The following is a 20,176-nucleotide window of genomic DNA, read 5'->3' as shown; positions in this document are numbered from 1 at the left end:
AAGAATAATGAGACCACACCAGCCACAAGCCTCCGTAAAATCCACAGAAGGAAGGCGAGAAAAGGAAACCGTACACAGTGCACAGCAGAGTAACAATCTTAAAGTGGAAAGTTTTCTTTTTACTGCCTGATACTTGGAATTTCAACACATTCTCAGGATCTAGAATAACAAAGCAATAGGGAGTCTGGTTCTCTGATAAGGCCACTCCTAAGAGCACCTGATACACATTACATTATATTCTGTAATCTTTATTTGGCAACACTTCTCTTCTTTATGTGACCCAGATGCTCCATGCCGCACTGTAGGCACAACTGCTACGTGTGAACACTCCACATCTGGCTAGCTCTGTTCCCATTCAGGACACGGTTCTACTGGCTGGAGCGAACATTACGGCTCAGAGAGCCCTGCTTTCCAGTGTGGTCGGCAGATCAACGGCACTACCTGTGAGCTTGTTAGAAACACAGAATCTCAGGTCCTATCCTAGACCCACTGAATCGGAATTTTCACTTTAACATATTTCCATGTGACTTCTATACACACCGAAGGCAGAGAAGTACTCCCTGAGAAGGTCTGATTTAGTAAATGCGTGGTAGGGATTAGGAATCTACATCTTAAATAAGCACCCTAGGTTATTCTGGTTCAAAAGCTTCTGACAACACTTTGAAAAAAATCTGCTTCCTAGTCCAAGGGGTTTTACATTCCTTGCAGTAATCTGAGCTTCCTAGCTAAAACTGGGCATGTCTGACACACTCAATTGTAAAGACAATTTTGAAAAGTTAAAAATAGAAGTTAATAAAATCTTTAATGCATTTTTAAAAGCCAGTATATTCTAAATAAAATTAATATGACTGAGAATCAGAATCCCATGGGGTACTTTTTCAAAACACACAGCTCACTCTCTTCCTGGGGAGAGTGGGATTCTGACCACTGACGCCTCTCCTAAGGAATCTCCTAGAATAAATTACAGTGACCCACAGCAGTGGGAATGGGAAGAGTAAACATCACTGAGTGAGGACAACAAAAGGACAAGGAAAGTCACCCCAAATATCATAAACTGGATAATCTTTTTTTCTTCCAAACTTTTATATTCTTCCGAACATATGTAGACATGTATTTTGTGCCTAATTGGGGTCAAACGGTATATACAGTTCTGTATCATCTTTTACTTACCCTTTTTATAACATCAGTGTTTTCCCAAGGCATTAAATATTTTTCAAAAAACATTGCTGCATAATATTTCGTTGTATTGCTAGACTAGAAATGCATTTCCCCCTAAGTTCCTTTACTTCAGGTTCTACATAAAGTTTTTATTTTCTTTGCTTTGGGATAGCTCCTACCTGCTCTGATACCAGATTTTTGTCTTCGGTGCTTAGTCTCCAACTTTTTAGCAATTCCCTGCAGCGTATCTCTGATGTTCAAACAGGCATTCCACCCCACCAATTAAATCTGCTTTTCTTGCTCTAAGTCTGCCCAGCGTCTTTCTGCTCTCCCTGACCACCCTCCACCAAGATCTTCCAGAGTCCAAGATCAACCCAATGGTCTCAGAAACTATGCGGATGAGAGCTAATGCACAGTAATTTGTCCAAAGTCACATAATTCATAAATAATAGAGGTGAGGACTGAAACTGGATCTTCTGGTTCAATGTTTTCTCTCCTTAGCAGGAGTTAAAAACTCCTCAGTTTCACATGCCTCAACACTATTTCCCTACATCATGCTCAAAATTAGAGGTATATTAGAGTTTTCTAGAGAATGTTTACTTTCAATGACTGTGCTACAAGCTGTATTGGAGTAAAAAAAAGACCATAGTCTTAAACAACTTTGATCATTTGGGAACAAACTATCAGAATCAACAAGTTAAATTTAGCTAGTTCAAGCATTTGAAGAATAACTTAGATTGAGAAAAAGTTGATCCCAACATAAAATTTTATTTCATTCTATTCAATATTTTTGAGTGCCTACTATGTACCAGCCATTATTTGTTTTTTAAGATTTTAGTTATTTGTCAGAGAGAGAGAGGGAGTACAAGCTGGGGGAGCGGCAAGCAGAGGGAGAAGCAGGCTCCCCGATGAGCAAGGAACCCGATGCGGGACTCGATCCCGAGACCCTGGGATCATGACCTGAGCCAAAGGCAGACGCTCAACCGACTGAGCCACCAGGTGCCCCTGTACCAGCATTGTCTGACTGTTTCAGGGGAAAACATTGGGGGGATAAATGGCTGCCCACAAATCTGCACTAGACTATACTTGGCAACAGAGGGAAATGATTTAGATTAGAAAACACATTTAAAGAAATTCCGCTTGCAGTCAATATTGGGTCAGATGTGACTGTTACAGATCTCTGGACCCTATCATTTGAGACAGATTTGAAAAACGAAGGATGTTCAAAGGCAACCCAAAAAGATTGCTAAGTGGGTTGAAAAACACTCTTTCTTTGAAAAACAGTCTAAGAAAAGGTTTATGAAACAAATTACTGAGCCCAAACAAGAGACAGCTGAGTAATTTCCAGAGAGTGTCCTTTAATACAAGGAATATAGAGTCTGGAGACACTGACCAGCTGTGTCCCTCAGCCACAATTACCTGACCATCCTGCACTGGTGTAAACTACAATTTCAAGAATTTAGATTAAATATGAGAAAGAATATCCCAACAGTAAAATGTGTTATTGTGAGGGACTTTAGTCATCCTTAGAGATTTGGGATATAACTGGGATGATTTCTTTAAAAACTCATAAGGACATCACACTTGGATAATTAATTGATGTTGGTTTGATGAAAGTTTTTAGGCCCCAAATTAAAATGTGAAAAGGCTGTATTATAATCATTCCTTCTGGATTGCTTATTTGAAGTTTCAAAATTTTTTTTTTGTTTTGAACCCCTTTCTTTTGTAGTAAAAGGACAAAAATTCCAGCATCAATGATATTTTGTTTACACCTACAAGAAATGTTGTTTTAAGGGGTTGTTTCTTAAATCTTTTTCACATTAAAAAAAATGTGCCAACTTTCATCATACAGGCCAACTTCCAAATAATAAAAGTATAAAGCAAAAATTATTTGAGCTAGTCTCAGAAGCTAGGGAAATATATATTTTGAGACATTATATCTACACTGACATCATCTGCCTTCTCATTATCATCAAATTTTCAGATTTAATAATCCACTGAATAGAATGCCAAGCTCTAAAAAGAAAGGAGGAAGGGAGAGAAGAAAGAGAGGGCAAAATGGTGGAAGCACCACAGTAAAAAAATAAGGAACAATCAGAAAAGAATATTTTTTAATTCTTAAATATAGATTAAATCTGTTATTATATCAGGCTAGCTTTTGTATAGAAAATTTGATTACATGATGATAATTTACTTTAAAATGCTATGAGTGATCTATTCATTCCTTTGTTCCACAAATAATGTTCAAGTGCCAATTATGCACTCAGGCATTATTCTAGGTTCTTGAGACATACCAGTGAACAAAACAAAGATCCCCGTCCTCAAAAAATTTGTATTCTAGTAGGGAGATACAACAATAGACATGATCAGTAAGTAAATAATACAGTATATTAGAAGGTGATAAATGGTATTAAAAAGAGAAAAACAGGGGTGCCTGGGTGGCTCAGTCATTAAGTGTCTGCCTTCAGCTCAGGTCATGATCCCAGGGTCCTGGGATCGAGCCCTGTATCGGGCTCCCTGCTCCGCGGGAAGCCTGCTTCTCTCTATCCCTCCCCCACTCCCCCTGCTTGTGTTCCTTCTCTTGCTGTGTCTCTCTCTGTCAAAAAAATAAATAAAATCTTTAAAAAAAAAGAGAGAGAAAAACAATAGGTAGAGAGGCATGCTGGTGGTGGTTGGTAGGGCTCACAATATTGAATACAGCGTCAGGGTGGTCCCCCTGGTGAGCTGACATTTGTGTAAAGAGGTGAGAGAGTGAGCCAAGTTGAGAGCTGGGGGAAGAGTGTCCCAGGGAGAGGGAAGGGTTGGAGCAAAAGTCCGAAGGAGCTGTTTGAGAATCAGTGAGGAGGCTGGAGTGCAGTCAAGGAGGGCAGAGTGTGAGGAGACAAGATCCTGTAGCACTCTGTGAGACACCGGGCGGGCTTGCGTTCACCTGGAGCCAAGCACGTGCTGGTGCACAGCTCTGAACATTGACGTCTCATTTCTGTTCTAAAAGATCCCTCTAGTTGCTGGGTGGAGAGGGGACCACGGGGGAAGCAGGGAGACCTGTCAAAGGCTCCTGCGGCACCGGTCCGTTGTTCCTCATAAGGCTGAAATCCAAAAGCTATTTCTGTAACTCAACCAAACTCTTTGGGAGCCAAATTAGCATAAATATTCCTATGTTTCACTGTAGAAACATTAATCTGTTTCAGTATACACATGTATCTAATTACTTTTCAAAACTCTGAAAAATTCTCTATCCCACAACTCATCTGGATAAAGGAATTTGGACCTGTCCTCCCCGGGAAGAAGGGCTGGGGTCAGGGAGGCAAGCACTGGAGAAGGTGAGAGGCACTCCCACTTGAGGCAGAATTTGAAGGTAAGGCTAACAGCATTTCCACACAGATTGAATGTGGGTATAAAAAGAGTAGTATAAGAGGACCCCAAGATCTTTCTTTGGCCTCAGCAACTGGTAGGACGGAGGTGACATCTCCTGGGGTGGGAAAGGCTGTGGGTAGAATGTTTGGGCTGATAATCAGAAACAATTAGACATGCGGAGTCTGACACATGTATTTCCATCTAACTGGAAAGGTTCAACAGGCAGATGGATACCCAAGAAAAGTTTGGGGAGAAGTCTGGGTTAGAGATGTATCTGTGTTATAATTTTTTCCTTGATTTCCTTTTCCTTGATTTTCTTGATTTCCTAAAATATCTTTAGTCCTTCCTCAGGGGAACAATACATAACTACGCACATACACACACATTATAAAGAAAAGCTCTGTTTCACAACCTCTTCCATTAAACAAATATACATCTTTCAATGTAAAGAAAAATACAACTAGAGTATAGGGCTGTTTGGAGACTGCCTGGCAGCGGCTGTCATTAACATCACCTGAACATTTATGAAATGGGGAGAGTTAATTCTATTCTCAGACCCATGGAGAAAAAGAATGGCTTAAGACATTATTTTGCCAGAAGCGAAGAAAATATCAATGAAGAGAGAGTGTTGAACTAAAACATTGCTAAGGTTCCTTTCTGCTTTCACAGTGAATAAACACTAGCTGTTTGTCTTGAATTAAAAACTTAGAACTCCTCCCTTACTCAGAAAATGGCTATAATCACAAGACAGTAAATTAAGAAGTGTCTAAAATGCCCTCATCCATGCTAACGTTAAGCAGCGCTATAGCTGAAGATGAACAAGAGTGGAATCGGATTTGGGGCGGGTAGTGTCCAGAGGCAGCAATGCCGTCTGTGGCATGTGGCCACCTTGGCATCTGATCAAGGGAATTCTTTCCCAGGGCATGTCTTTAAGATCACACTCTCTCAGAGTGAGTGCTCTCAAACACTGCTGGAACTCCATGTTTCCCCAATCTTGTCCTGCTAAATTCTGTTGTTGAACTTTAATGTTATACTTTTAATTCATATGTGTGTTGATATAGAGAGGAATAATGGAAAGACATATATATATATATACATTTTTTTTTTTTAAGAGAGAGAGAGAGAACACCAGTGAGTGGGGAGGGGCACAGGGACAGGGAGAGAGAATCCCAAGCAGACTCCACGCCCAGCATGGAGCCTGACCTGGGGCTCCATCTCACAATCTTGAGATCATGACCTGAGCCAAAATCAGGAGTTGGACGCTTAACCAACTGCACCACCCAGGCGTCCCAAGAAAGACATACTTTTTTTTTTTTTTTTTAAAGATTTTTAAAATTTATTTATTTGACAGAGAGAAAGACAGCGAGAGAGGGAACACAAGCAGGGGGAGTGGGAGAGGGAGAAGCAGGCTTCCCGCCAAGCAGGGAGCCCGATGCGGGCCTCGATCCCAGGACCCGGGGACCATGACCCGAGCCGAAGGCAGACGCTTAACGACTGAGCCACCCAGGCGCCCAGACATACTTTTTAAAATGAGAAAATATTAAAAGACTCAGAAAGATGTTCATATCAATGTTACAGTGTGTTTTTATATTAAGTTGCCAAGTTTTTATGACCCTACCTTAAGGCAACAGAATAACATAAGTACTATCCTTACTTAAGCAGCCATGAATAAACATCCCACTATATGATCACAAAGAGATGAAAACAAAACAAAGCAGAGGAGAAAGAAAGAGACATTGCTGAGAGAGAACAAAGGAAAGGAAGGGAGGCAAAGAGGAGAAAGATTTAAAAAAAATCATTTTCGGGGCGCCTGGGTGGTTCAGTTGGTTAAGTGTCTGCCTTGGGCTCAGGTCATGATCCCAGGGTCCTGCGATCCAGCCCCACATTGAGCTCCCTGCTCAGTGGGGAGCCTGCTTCTCCCTGTCCCACTCCCCCTGCTTGTGCTCTCTTGCTCTGTCAAATAAATAAAATCTTTAAAAAAATACATTTTCAAATAAAACATATGTGAATGTAAAACATATTACTGGATCTACTATCGGATTCCTCTAAAAATTATTTTTATTGCCTAAAACATACACAGTTACAACTATATCAGAATTAGAGAATTTCAATCTCTCTTCAAATGGACAAGGACCTAGAAGAGAAATTTGAGAGTCACATACAAGCAAAAAGAATCTTCTTCTCTTAAAAATTCACAAATGTCAGTGTTCTTTTCGCCTGTTAAAAAAAAAATTTGCACAAGTATTCAATATAAAGAGGCAAAGTTTGGTTCTGTCAGGGAGCAGTGGGAAAAGAAGAGGAGACAGGAGGAGTGAATGCAAAGGGCCTAACAGTCAGCATGGTGACACATGACATAAATACAGGGAGCATTTGCAAGTTGTAAAATTACACATCTTAGTCGGCTAGCAAGGGAACAACCTCTTCCTCCTTCAAAACTTGCTGCTTTACCTCTAGCCTCTATCTCTATGGGTGATACCATCCTTTACCCACTCACCCACTAAAAATCTGGGGTCTCTGATCTGATCCAGCTCCAGTCTTCTAGATCCAACCACCAGGGCACAGCAAACATAAGGGACAGGTTTACCGGCAGGTTACTGCTTATGGGAGCCTGCTTCCTACCTCTGTGCCTTTGCTGTGCTGTTCCCATGAACTATAGTACCTGTCTTTCCTCAAGCTCTTTGCCCCTGCCCACCCCAATACTTCCTGCCCAGAGAACTGATTAGGTGCTCTAATTTCTTTCATTAACACAGTATCCCAGTTATCTTCTGGGCAACTATCTTTCCCACTAGATTATACCTTATCTGTTTTATCTTTGTAAATCCAGTGCCTAATACAGGGCCTGGAATTCTAAAACACACTCAAAATTGTTTACTGATTAAATTTAGTTAAATTAGATTAAAAGTTAAATGGGATGTGATATAGTTAGGTTTCCCATCTCTGAGAGTTTTTGACTAAATCTAAGTATGTTAGGAGAATTCCCATACTGGATAGGAAATGAGATCTACCATAGGACTTTGTGATATTCCTTCCATTTCTACACACATTGTAATTTGCCCAGTTGACTGCCTTTTATACAGTTCTTTATAATATTTAACAATAAAGACATATGACTTATACTTTGTACAGCTAATTCTTTTTATGTTTCATTCTTATTCAAGGCATGGCCAATGATGGAAATGCCACTGTAAAGAGCTTATTAAAAACGTGCCAACACAAAAGACCCTGAGTAGCCCAAGCAATCCTGAGAAAGAAGAACAAAGCAAGAAGCATCATGCTTCCTGATTTCAAGCTATACTATAAAGCTATAGTCATCAAAACAGTATGGTATTTGCATCAAAACAGATGCACAGACCAATGGAACAAAATCAATAGTGCAAGAGTAAACCCAAGTATATTTGACATGGGAGCCAAGAATACTCAATGGCAAAAAGACAGTCTTTTCAATAAATGGTTCTGGGAAAATTGGATATTCACATGCAAAAGAATGAAAGTAGACCCTTATCTTATATAACATAAACATATTAACTCAAAATTGATTAAAGACTTGACCATAAGACCTGAAACCATGAAACTCCTAGAAGAAAATATAGGAAAAAAATCCTTGACATGGGACTTGGCAATGAATTTTTGGATATGACACCTAAAGCATAAGCAATAAAATAAAAAAGAAAAAAAAAACAAGTGGGACTCCAACAAACAAAAAAGCTTCTGCATGGCAAAAGAAACCATCAACAAAATGAAAAGACAACCTATGGAATGGAGAAAAATATTTGAAAACAATACATCTGATATGGGGCTAATATCTAAAATACACAGGGAACTCATACAACTCAATAGCAAAAAACCCCAACCAATCTGATTAAAAATGGGCAGAGGACCTGAATATACAGCTTTCCAAAGAGGACACACAGATGGGCAACAGACACATGAAGAGAGGCTCAACATCACTAATTGTGAGGGAAATAAAGCCACAATGAGATACCACTTTGTGCCTGTTAGAATGGCCATCATCAAAAAGACAAGAGATAACAAATGCTGGCAAGGAGGTGGAGAAAAGAGAACCCTCGTTTACGGTCGGTAGGAACGTAAATTAGTGCAGCCACCATGGAAAACAGTATAGAGGTTCCTCAAAAAGTTAAAACTAGAACTGCCACATGATCCAGCAATTCCACTTCTGGATATTTATCCAAAGAAAATGAAAATATTATGTCAAAGAGATATCGCCACTCCCATGGTCACTGCAGCATTATTTACAATAGCCATGACATGGAAACAACCTTAAGTGTCCATCAATGGGTGAGTGGATAAAGAAGGTGTGGTATGAATATACAATGGGATATATACACAATTCAGCCTTTAAATAAATGAGAAAATACTGCCATCTGAGATAGTCTGGATACACCTGAGGCATTATGCTAAGTGAAATAAGTCAGACAGAGAAAGACAAATACTGTATGATCTCACATATTATATATAAAATCTTAAAAAAAAACAACTTACAGAAAATGGTCAGATTTTTGATTACCAACAGTGGTGGGTGGGGGTGGGGGGAGAACAGGAGGAAAGTAGTCAAAAGGTACAAAACTCCAGTTATAAGATCAATATGTACTAGGGATATAATGTCCAATGTTATGACTACAGTTGACACTACTGTAGGACTTATATGAAAGTTGTTATGAGAGTAGATCCAAAGACTTCTCATCACAGAAAAATTTTGTTCCTGTTTCTTTTGTACCTATATGAGATGACGGATGTTAACTAAACTTATTGTGGTCAGTACTTCATGATATATGTAAGTGAAATCATTATGCTCTACTCCCTAAACTTATATGGTGCTGTATGTCAATTATATCTCAACACAACTAGAAAAAAAACTCCAAAATATGTGCTAACATTTCTATGACTTACTGAACACGTCTCCTCTGGGTTTCTGAGGATCCGTCTGTATCCTGTTGTCAACTGTAATCCATCTTGGAGAGGTAGTGGCAATGGGTGTTGCAGGGGTCAGTCTGGTGCTTGGGCTTTCTGGGCTTGTTGCGGGTGGAGATGTTCCGAGTTCTGTGAATGGGGGTGGGGTCAGCTCTGCCGTTGGCCTTGGTGCAGGTCTTGTTGTTGGCTTAGAAGTGGCCCTGTTCGTAATAACAGGAGGAATATATGGTGTCTTCAGAGGCCACCTAGTACTTCCAACATCAGGAATCCAGTTACTGTGTCCTCCATCACCCTTTGAAATGGTACCATTTCCCTTTGGTACATGAATTGGACCTGAAGGTTCAATCATGACTTTTGGAATATCTGAAAGAGTCAAAAGATTTAAATTAGTGTGTCTCTCTAAAAGTTCGGTTGTGGAATCAAATTGTGAAAACACATTAGAATATCTCATGATAACTAGGCTTACTTTTCACATTTAGAATATTCCCCTACTGTAAGCCATGCTGTTTTCCAAATAACAACTATGTGTGGGTATGTATATGATATATAGATATATATTCATACACATACATATTCATCCTGTAGATACATGCAAAAATTATACTGGTATTTCTGTAATGGATATGTATTATTTACAACACAAAGAATTTCAAGTATTTGTAAAATGGAAATAAACAACAATCCTTGAGATTTTTAAAATGCAGAAACATTTTAAGTTTTTTAAAATATGAGAAATGTTTGTTCAGAATCTATGTTAAGTGTCCCTAGGGCACACATACACTATAAAATCATGTTTTGAATAATCTAAAGACTAATACTTTTCTCTTCCATCCTGTATGTAAATTCAACTCATGCAAAATACGTTAAGTATTCCATATATTTTTTTAAGATTTTATTTATTTGAGAGAATAAGAGAGCACGAGCGGGAGGGGCAAAGGGAGAGGGAGAGAGAATCCCAAGCAAACTCTGCGCTAAGTGTGGAGCCAGACACTGGGCTCGATCTCACGACCCCGAGATCATGACCTGAATGGAAACCAAGAGTTGGACACTTAACCGACTGTGCCACCCAGGCACCCTAAATGTTCTGTATATTTTTGAAGTTTGTTTGCATTCCCCCTTACTATTTATACAACTGCTTAAAAAAACTTCCGAGGTCACTGTGATCATCTGTGGAATCTTTTTCAGTGATTATCGTCACCAAAAGGAATTCATATTTAATCTTCCTAGAACAGTATACTCCAGGCCTGGAATATGACTACATGACCCTTCAAAAATCCTTTAACTCCCATGATTTTAAGGCTCATGATTTTCAGTAAATATTTTACTCCAAAGCTTTAAAAATGATCTACTGTCATATGAAATGTATGCTAAATTATGGCCTTTAATTTGTAAAACTTTCATCTTGGAGGTTATTTTTTTAATGTTTATCTACTAACATAGCCATATGCCGAACAGAGCTTGTAAGGATTTAAAAAGCAAAACTGTCCTAAATTTAGAGAAAATAAATATCGGAATGATTTTTTAATAGTAGAATTAGAAGACATAAAACAGAGGAACAAAAAATATATATTCAGATTTTCCGTCTGTCATAATGTAATGCTAATGACAAACATTTACTTCTGATTATAACAAAATCAAATTCTCAGGGAGAGCTCCATCATTTCTTGCCAGCCAAAGGGAAGCTATTGAGACATTTCAGCAAAGGAATTGAATGCTTTTAAGATTAGAATGCATTACTGAGTCTTTAACTTTTTTAAAATACCTGAGCAAGTGATTTGCCTGTTTGCAGAAAATATAGACTAACATAATTAGCTATAAAAAGTCTACTTTTTGGATAATTAATCCTGTTCTTCATCTTTCCCAGTAATGCCCTTCATGTAACCCTGTATTTCCTGCTAGAATTCAGAGCCGGGAGATAAGCATTACTCACACACACAATTCAGTCCATCACCCTCGTATCCATCTTTACATTTACACTTGTAGGACCCGTGTACGTTGTAACATCGAGCAAAGCGGCTGCAATGATACTGACCAAGGGAGCATTCATCTATATCTGCATCGGGAAGTAGGAAAAGAAAAAGTTTATTTGGGAGAGAAGTATGAAGACATCAAAAACATATAGAGTTTCAAAACAAAACAAAAAATATTTTTTGGGAGGTCCACGTAAAACGAGCAGATAAATGGAAGAAACAAAGTACCCGTGCATCCAGAACCACCAAATGGTTGCACGGGGCTTCTGTTTAATGTAATGCCAGCACCGTCCCCTGCCGCTGATTTCCCAGTCACCACCACAGGTAAGAGAGCTTCCTGCGTCCCATGAAGAAGCAACACAAAGTGATAGTTGAGGCTCATTACCGTGACATTGGTATTTGCCTCCAATGTACATGAGGTCGAAGCCTTTCTGACACTTGCAGATGTAACTCCCAAAAGTGTTGACACACTGCCTAAATCGAGGGCAGGAGGCGCTTCCAGTAGCACATTCATCGACATCTAGAAACACAAATCAGTTGCGTCTCAGAAAGAGCAGCATCCTGTTCAGAGGGAATGGATTTTAAAATAAACGTCGGCAAACGGCTGCCCGGCATCGGGCGGCTCATCATGAACGCCGTCCAGCTGGCGGCCCCGACAGGCTACATAAATTCCGCATCTCCACATCTGACCGCATCCTAACAGAGCCACCCTGTTCCCGCACGCTCTCTCTGCACAGGCGGCACCTGTATCCACTAGCTGCTCCGAATGGAAACATGAGGCATCCTTAGCAACCCTATTCCCCGTAACGCGAAATCATCAGGCCCAGTTCATCAGGCCTAGTCTTCTCCTCGCCCGCTGCCACTACCCGAGCTACCATCTTCCAGGTTAGACTGTGACAAGAACCTCCGAACCGGTCTCTTCCCCGCCAATCTTACCCCTCCAGAGCATTCCCACTCAACTGTCAAATGCTTTACTGCAACCTAAGATTGGAATATTAAAACTCAACTGTTCTGCTTGCTTTTTAAGTTAAATCCTCATTCCTCACGATGTCCATGAACGCCCTGCCCTAACTATGTAGTCCTTACGTAGCTCCCCGGTTATGTGTCAAGCCCCCGCCCCTCATACTCAGTCTGCACGGAAGCCACATGGCCTGCTTTCTTTCGAAACCTCACACTGGCCAGCCCCTGCCCTCTCTCACTGAGGTGCCTCCCCCGTTTCCACCTGCTTGGTGATATTTCACACGGCCAGTGGTCCAGGTCTTACTGAAGGGTTTTCCTTGACCATTACTTTCTAAAATAAACCCTCTGTGTTTTCCTCTTAGTACCTCATATTAACATTTAGTATTGTTTGTAATTTTCTTGGATATTTGTTTCTTTTCCGTCCTCCCCATTAGAGTATCAGCTTTGTGAGGATCAAAATCGCATCTGCTTTGTCCACTACTATATATCCTAGCAGTTGGCACAGTGCCTGAAATATAGAAAGTACTAAATCAGTCTCTCTTGAATCACTGACTACCTCTAGTCCTTGAGTAGGTACTACATGCTAGGTACTCTGCTCAGCTCTTTGCATACATAATCCCATTCAATCCTTACAATGGTTCTAGGTGGTATTACTCCCATTTTTTAAAAAAGATTTTATTTATTTATTTGACAGAGAAAGCGAGAGAGCACAAGCAGGCAGAGCAGCAGAGGGAGAGGGAGAAGCATTCTCAGCGGGAGTCCTATGTGGGGCTCGATCCCAGGAGCCTGGGATCATGACCTGAGTGGAAGGCAGAAACTTAACCAACTAAGCCACCCAGGCGTCCTGCATCACTTCCATTTTAAAAGATGAAGAGACTCAAGCTCAAAGAAAGGAAGAATCTTGCTTAAGGTTACATATCAAGCACATGGCAGCACTAGGTTTGAAATCAAAGCCCAGATTTAACCACAAACCTATACTGTCTTCCTAAGTTACAGGAAAACAAATCTAACTCTTCAGTGCAGCATGCACAATCTAACCCTGCCTACCTATTCAGCTTCATCACTCATTGCTTCTTAACATTCTAGAAATACTGAGCTCTTCTGCTTTCCCTGAATACTGTGCTCTTTTAAACTTCAGAGCCTTTGCACATATTGTTTCCTCTGCCTGAAACTTCCTCCTGTCCCTCATTTTTAGTGAAACAAGATTTCCATTATCTATTCACAGAGAGAGGTCCCTTGAGGTATGTGCTATCTTGTAAGGACAGCCAACTGCCTGATGTAGGCAACTGCCTATTTCCCATACTGCCATCACCTTTCACTTTCTCCTTTTATCCTGCAGGGGCTTCTGACAGAGATGCTTGATTTTACAACTCACCCACACAGGTCCTCCCATCGGGAGCCAGCTGTAGGCCAGGAGAGGGGCACTGGCACCGTATCTGTCCTTTGACAACATCACAGCCATACTGACAGTTGGCCATGGAACACGTCAGGGCACCTGGAAAGAGTGTGACTGGCTGACTCAGAGAGGCAGAGGACAAATTCTGTAACCGAAATAACGTTTTGTTTTGTTGTTTTTTTTTACTTGACACTGAATCAACAATGAAGACAAAAAGCCCTCAGTTATCCAATAGTCGTTATTCCTCATCTGAGGAAGATCTTTAATGCATTTAAAAAATGAAAAGACAAATCTGTCTCACATAGATTATCTGGAAATTTTTCCAGTGGCCGAAGAAAGTGGATGATTGAGGTAATTTTCTAGATTATTCATGCTAAATGCTGATCTTCACTAAAACATCCAATTAATTTTCTCAATCTCCCACTAAATTTTTCTAGGGACAGTAGTAGATTTCCTACTGGGTCATACAATGTTAGAGGATTCTAACATCACTACCACATGGTCTTAAACATGAATTCACCTAATTCTAAAGGTTCCATGTTAAATATGCAATGCTAAATAAGATTAACTGAAACTTATTAATACAACCCAGTTAGAGATAACTGATAATTAACTAATTGATAACTAACTTAACAGATAACTCAGTAAAAATAACAATCAAGTCTGCAATTGTCAGAGATCATAGAAACACAAACTCAATTCAACATTCAGCCCACAGAAAATTTCAGGGGATTGTCCATCTTATAAACACATCCAAATGATAGTAGAAAAACATGATCCATTTCTTTCTCACAAAGACACATGAAATCTAATGTTATTGGAATCGTTTGATGTAGATTTTTTTTTTTTAGAAAAGTGTTATCTTACTCTTTAGACTATTAGAAAGAACTGTAAAAGTGAAGTGAGAAGGTACTCATGAATGGTTTACGCTCAGTCAACAGACTTGATGGATTCTTTACCAGCTAACAGTTTAGTGTCCATGCTTGTGAACAGCAACACAATCCTCACATAGGCACTAAGGTTCTTCTTCTAGCTGGAACAGTTCTTTGCCCAGATAGAAGACAGGCAAAAGCGTGTCGGGAAAAACACTAGAAAATACATTTAGGTTTACGATTCTTAAATACCACTTCCAAATCCATTTAATGCTGGCGCCCGTGGTAAAATAATGCTAGACGTGTCAAATGGGCAACTTTTATTTTGATTTTCCATTCCAGAGGCACACACATAAATACATGCTCACATCCTGGTTAGGAGGGCCTGGGAGGCTATTTCAGTATACACCCTATCAGAGCACTTATAAAACAGCTAAGGTTCTGGACGTACTTGAGCAGGACCCATCTGGCAGGAGCATGTGTCCGCTGAGACAGTAGCACTTGTAGCTGCCGTGAGTGTTCATGCACCTGTGCTTGCAAGGCCGCGGCTTCAGGCCACACTCATTTAGATCTGAAAAGAACGGGGGTCAATGCAGAACAGTGAGAAGGCCCCAGCACTCATGTAAAACCATTCAAAATACCTCTCTATATGGAAGAATGAACAAGAAAAGCAGGACAAGCTGTAGCAACCAGTCATTAACATAAGAGAGAGAGCCTGTTTATGCCATCTGAATTTCTATGCTGGTTAACGAGGGGTGTGAAGACCAAATGCTTCATAACGATGAGAGGGTTGTGTGAATTTTTGGAGCTTAGATTACATAGTATCTGTGGTCTCTGTCCACAAAGGACAGCTGGAAAAATCCTCCTCACAGACATGTGCCTACCTTATCATCCCTACTATCTTCCTCATGGCTAGAGGTGCCCTGCTATCTACCTAACTGACTCCAATATCCTCCAAATAGCTGAGTTTACTACTAGCTTCACTCCTGATTATGGGATCTTTCTCTTTCAATTTCCTTCTGCCTCTGTTTTAAAAAGATACTCTGTGAGCCTACCTTAGAGGAAGTATTTTAAAACATTGACTGCTCTGGGGCGCCTGGGTGGCTCAGTCGTTAAGCGTCTGCCTTCGGCTCAGGTCATGATCCCAGGGTCCTGGGATCGAGCCCCGCATCGGGCTCCCCGCTCTGCGGGAAGTCTGCTTCTCCCTCTCCCACTCCCCCTGCTTGTGTTCCCTCTCTCGCTATGTCTTTCTCTCTGTCAAATAAATAAATAAAATCTTTAAAAAAAAAAAAAATCGACTGCTCTGACCTTTCCAAAGGAAAGCTCTATTTTCAGAGGGTAAGAGCTACATGAACTAGAGCGATCACTATTATGGTTTGTCTTATTCAATCTTACAGATTCTATACTGATCTCAGATTAAAGAAGAAATTTCAGTTTCCTGCTTTACTGATGTATTTAAGTCACAAAATAAACCACCCCAAAACCTACCCTCCAACATATTTTCATTCATTTGGCAGTTAAGAAAGGCATATGGAAATACTAAGGGATGACACATAATGGACTATTATTATGTATTTTGGGTTTGTTGGTTTAAATATCAACATAAACTAATTAAATCCACATAAGAATTTTCTAACCCAAGTTGAATACTGCTTCAAGCGAACATAAAACTCATAATGGCAAACACTAAAATAGTAATGCCCAAAATATAGACTTCATTAAAAAGAAATATGACTACATGTTTATTTTGTCTGGAACTGCCAGCGTAAGCACCTGATTAGATATATTATTTATTAATCCATGTCACCAAATCAGATATGTAGATATATCTAGTGGCAAAGGTGTTTTCATCTAATCAAATTTAAATCTGACCTGCTCACTTATTGGAAATCTACATATTTCACTTAATTAAACCACCAAATTACACTGTTTTAAAACCACCTAATAATTATTACGTTTATAAATGTTTTCATATTTTACTGACCTTCCAACTTGGGTCTTTTTTCTAACCTTAACACAACAGTGAGCAGGTCCCCAGCTGGGCGAAGCCTAGGAAGGTTAACTAAGTAAACTAGGTATCTTCATCATCTCCTTTGCTTTTTTCAATTTTCTACTTTTTTGTCTATGGCCAGTCATGGGCATTCAAAATTTAAAATATATTTTTAAAAAATTTTCTCAAAGAAAGGGCTTTGCAGATTATAGTATCAACACAAATTTGACTTCTCCCTCTGTTAAATGAAGTAAAAATTTTAAATCAAGGAAGAAAGAAAGAAATTCACTCTACCTCTCATATTTTTCTACCCTGTTATTTCAGTATTTACTGAAAATTAGAGTCAGGGAATCTTTTCTCATGTTCTAAGAGAAGTTAATTATCATTCCTAATACATTCATAGATCCCTGCAGATACACACCTGGCTTTGACAAGTCCCTGATTGATATTAAATGGTATTTAAATCTGAGCACATTATTAGAAAAAGGTTTTGTTTTTAATATTTTTTGCACTAAGCAAATATAAAACAGAACAGTACCACAAAGCCATAGAGTAAGACTAAATTTTGTATCTCAAGGGAAGGATATTGATGGATAGAAAAATGTGTCAATTAAGAAACCTTAGGCTAGGCTTATTTTTAAAGAGCCACAGAGGTGTTTGTGGGTTCGTGACAGAAACTGGTCAGAGGTTTATAGCTCTAAGGCAGTTCATATGTAAGGGATACTTAGGCTGATAGAAATTTCTTTATTCACCCTGTCCATGAACCTAAAGCTGAAGCCAAGCTGAGGCAGCTCTAGTTTGACCAATAAAGAACCCCTCAAGATTGCTAGGAGAAGAGTTTTCATGATCCAGACTGGGGCTGCTGGTGGTCTTCAGTCCAGATTTATTCTTTCCTTCCCATGAGAAAAAACACTTTGGGGTTAAGAATCATGAAACTGAAAGGAAGTGAAAAACAATGTCGTAATTCAAAAACAAACAAATAAAAACAACTCCCCACCTGGGAATTACTCTATGAAATATTATGGAAGAAGAAATAAACATGCAACCTTCGGTGGGTAAATGTAGAGACATTTGTTGGCTATATTACTATTATTAATTTGACAAATGAATATCCAAAGACATTGACAGCCATTTAAGAAAGCCATACTCTAACAGCTGGTGACGGGGTGGCTGATATTCCCGGACAGCTGGCTGGTGTTGAGGTCTCCGGGGATTACCATCACTGCCCATCTGCTACAGGCATGCGTGTCCTAAAAACTCCACACTGACCCTTACAAAAACCACTGCAGAAATTATGAAATAGAATTCCACAATAATCCATGTTATCAATATTTACCAAATATCAGACTTCTGCTAAAGCAGGGAGCTTCAAAAGATTAAAAGCATCTGGTGTCCTGGTGATAAACTTCTTTTTGTCAATTTTCTTCAGGGCTTCTAGTCTATTATTATCATAACTTTATTTTCTTATTGACCTAATGCCTTATAAAATTGAGTTAATATGTACTGCTTCCAAAATCTAATAGACTACTGACCTAGTAATGCTTGTGTTACTATCAAGTCTGAAGTTCAAAAACACTTCCATTTTATAGTAAATTCTCCTATAATAATAAACAGAACAATATAAAGAACAAGCTCCTTGATCACACTTTCTCAAATCAATCTTAAAAGCTGATAAAAAGAATCTAGGGAAGAAAACCTTAGTGTATTTACTTAAATTCACTTTAATCTTGCTCTTTCTCTAGAAGTTTATAACATAAATTACAAGGAAAATCTGTAATAAAAAATAATGAATTCTGCCATGTGCCTATCTTATCACATCAAAAGACATCACTTTACAATTAAACCACTTACATTTCAAATGCTTTAATTACGAAGTATATATTCTTAACATTTATTACAGTGAGGAGTATATTTAAGCAAGTTGATGGATTCAGGAGCTTGGGGAGGTGGGATGGAGGGTTGGGGGTGGGGGGGGGTAAGAAGAGAGCTAGTCCAGAACAAAAATGCAAGCTGCACAGCATTATAATTACATTTTAGGAAAAAAAGAATCAGAAATTTTATTAGCATGCAGACACTGAAAAGTAGCTTGAAAAATCTAGAATAGATGCATTGAATAAGATAACCCAATGGATTTTTAAGGAAAATAATCTTTCAATCATTTAATGCATTTGGACTTCTTTTCTTCTTTGACCCTTAAACTGGGCAGTGTCTCAGAAATTTAACCTTTTACATTTTACAGGACTAACGCGGAGGTCACAGGCAAACAGAGGTCAGTATGTCAACTGCCATAAATTTTATTCTTTAAATTATCACTGTTGAAATTAATCCTATTGCCCTAATTCTTTATGCAGAAGATACACAAGTGCATTATGTTCCCCAACAGCAGAGAGACAATAATTAATAATTTAAACTATTTTAATTCAGTCATTCTAAGTTCCTAAATCTATGAGCGGATGAAGGATACAGTCTTTTTTAGAACAAAAACCGCAAAATCATGCTGCCACCTAACTTTTGTACAGAACTTTCCATGACAATGAAAACATTGGTATTTCTGGTGTTCCTGTTCCCACACCAGCCCTGCAGATGAAGAGGGCAGGAATTACTCTCCCCCTGTTACCAGTTGGTTTGTTAGGACTCAGACACATTACATGACTTGCTCATAATCACATAGCCACTTAAAGGCTATTCGGAACCAGAATTTAGGCTTTCTAATGTCACAAAATGCACACCAAAAGAAGGAATTTAATGTATGGTTTGATTTCCAGATAACCTAAAACGCTACACTCCAAATACGGTGGTGGGGAAGAGGACTTCATCACCCAATCTCCATTGCTTTGGAATGCCTGACTTCACCTATGAAAATAAAGGTTATTTTGCCACCTGCTTTTTAGAAAACCTGAAACCCAGAAAAAGAAAAGAGAAGCAATATTTGATGCAGTGATAGGACAGTGGAGGCTCCAGGCTTTTTAGAGCACAGATAATCAGCAGCAGGTATTCCGCCGCTTGCTTTACATGCTCAGGATGCTGAAGGCTGGGCACTCCAGGACTAGTCTTCAGAACATTTGCAAGAAGTGACAAAACTGCAGGAAGCTGTGCGGGTGGGAGTGCAGCCCACCTGAGATAATGCACGCTCACCCCTTGAAGGTAAACTTGTGGCTTGATGATCCAGGGGTTGGAAAAGAGGCTGTTCACTGCCTTGGTCAAGAGGAGTTGGGTAGAAGTGTTCATCTTCACACCAGGAAGAAGGTAATAAGAGTCAACTTTGAACTGATGTCATTTTTAGCCCTAAAAATCTTTATAAGTATATATTAAACAATTACATAAAGTTGGTGGAGTTCAAAAAGAATGCTTTACATACTTTTTAAAAATGGGTTTCTAGTTCGTCCAGTTTCTCTTTTTAAAATTTGAATTTCTATTTTCCTTAAAATTTCTCACTGCCATTTTGCCTCCCCAAAACACATGTACATTTTACACACATGCACACACACATACATCATTCTCACACCACTCTTTATAGAAACCACCAAAGAAGAGATGGTCATTTTTT

At 39.3% G+C, this 20,176-nt stretch overlaps 1 protein-coding gene across 8 annotated transcripts in view; it reads right to left on the bottom strand.

Moving 5' to 3' along the window:
- The window catches only part of NPNT (nephronectin), a 78,597-nt gene that overhangs the window by 21,550 nt on the left and 36,871 nt on the right, over nucleotides 1-20,176 (bottom strand). For 5 of the 8 annotated variants that reach the window (XM_078069041.1, XM_036094755.2, XM_036094757.2 and 2 more), the window contains 6 exons: nucleotides 19,765-19,857; nucleotides 15,091-15,210; nucleotides 13,747-13,866; nucleotides 11,797-11,931; nucleotides 11,372-11,494; nucleotides 9,421-9,804 (listed from right to left, as the gene is read on the bottom strand). In XM_078069041.1, the coding sequence (XP_077925167.1) occupies nucleotides 9,421-9,804; nucleotides 11,372-11,494; nucleotides 11,797-11,931; nucleotides 13,747-13,866; nucleotides 15,091-15,210; nucleotides 19,765-19,857 (975 nt within the window). The remainder of the gene's footprint in view (nucleotides 1-9,420; nucleotides 9,805-11,371; nucleotides 11,495-11,796; nucleotides 11,932-13,746; nucleotides 13,867-15,090; nucleotides 15,211-19,764; nucleotides 19,858-20,176) is intronic. The other 3 variants (XM_078069042.1, XM_036094758.2, XM_036094760.2) reach the window with 1 other exon arrangement.

The sequence above is a fragment of the Halichoerus grypus genome, chromosome 3 (assembly GCF_964656455.1).
Source record: "Halichoerus grypus chromosome 3, mHalGry1.hap1.1, whole genome shotgun sequence".
Classification (NCBI taxonomy): domain Eukaryota; kingdom Metazoa; phylum Chordata; class Mammalia; order Carnivora; family Phocidae; genus Halichoerus; species Halichoerus grypus.
The sequence above is the reverse complement of the archived record's forward strand: the minus strand, read 5'-3'. Positions and strand labels throughout refer to the sequence as shown.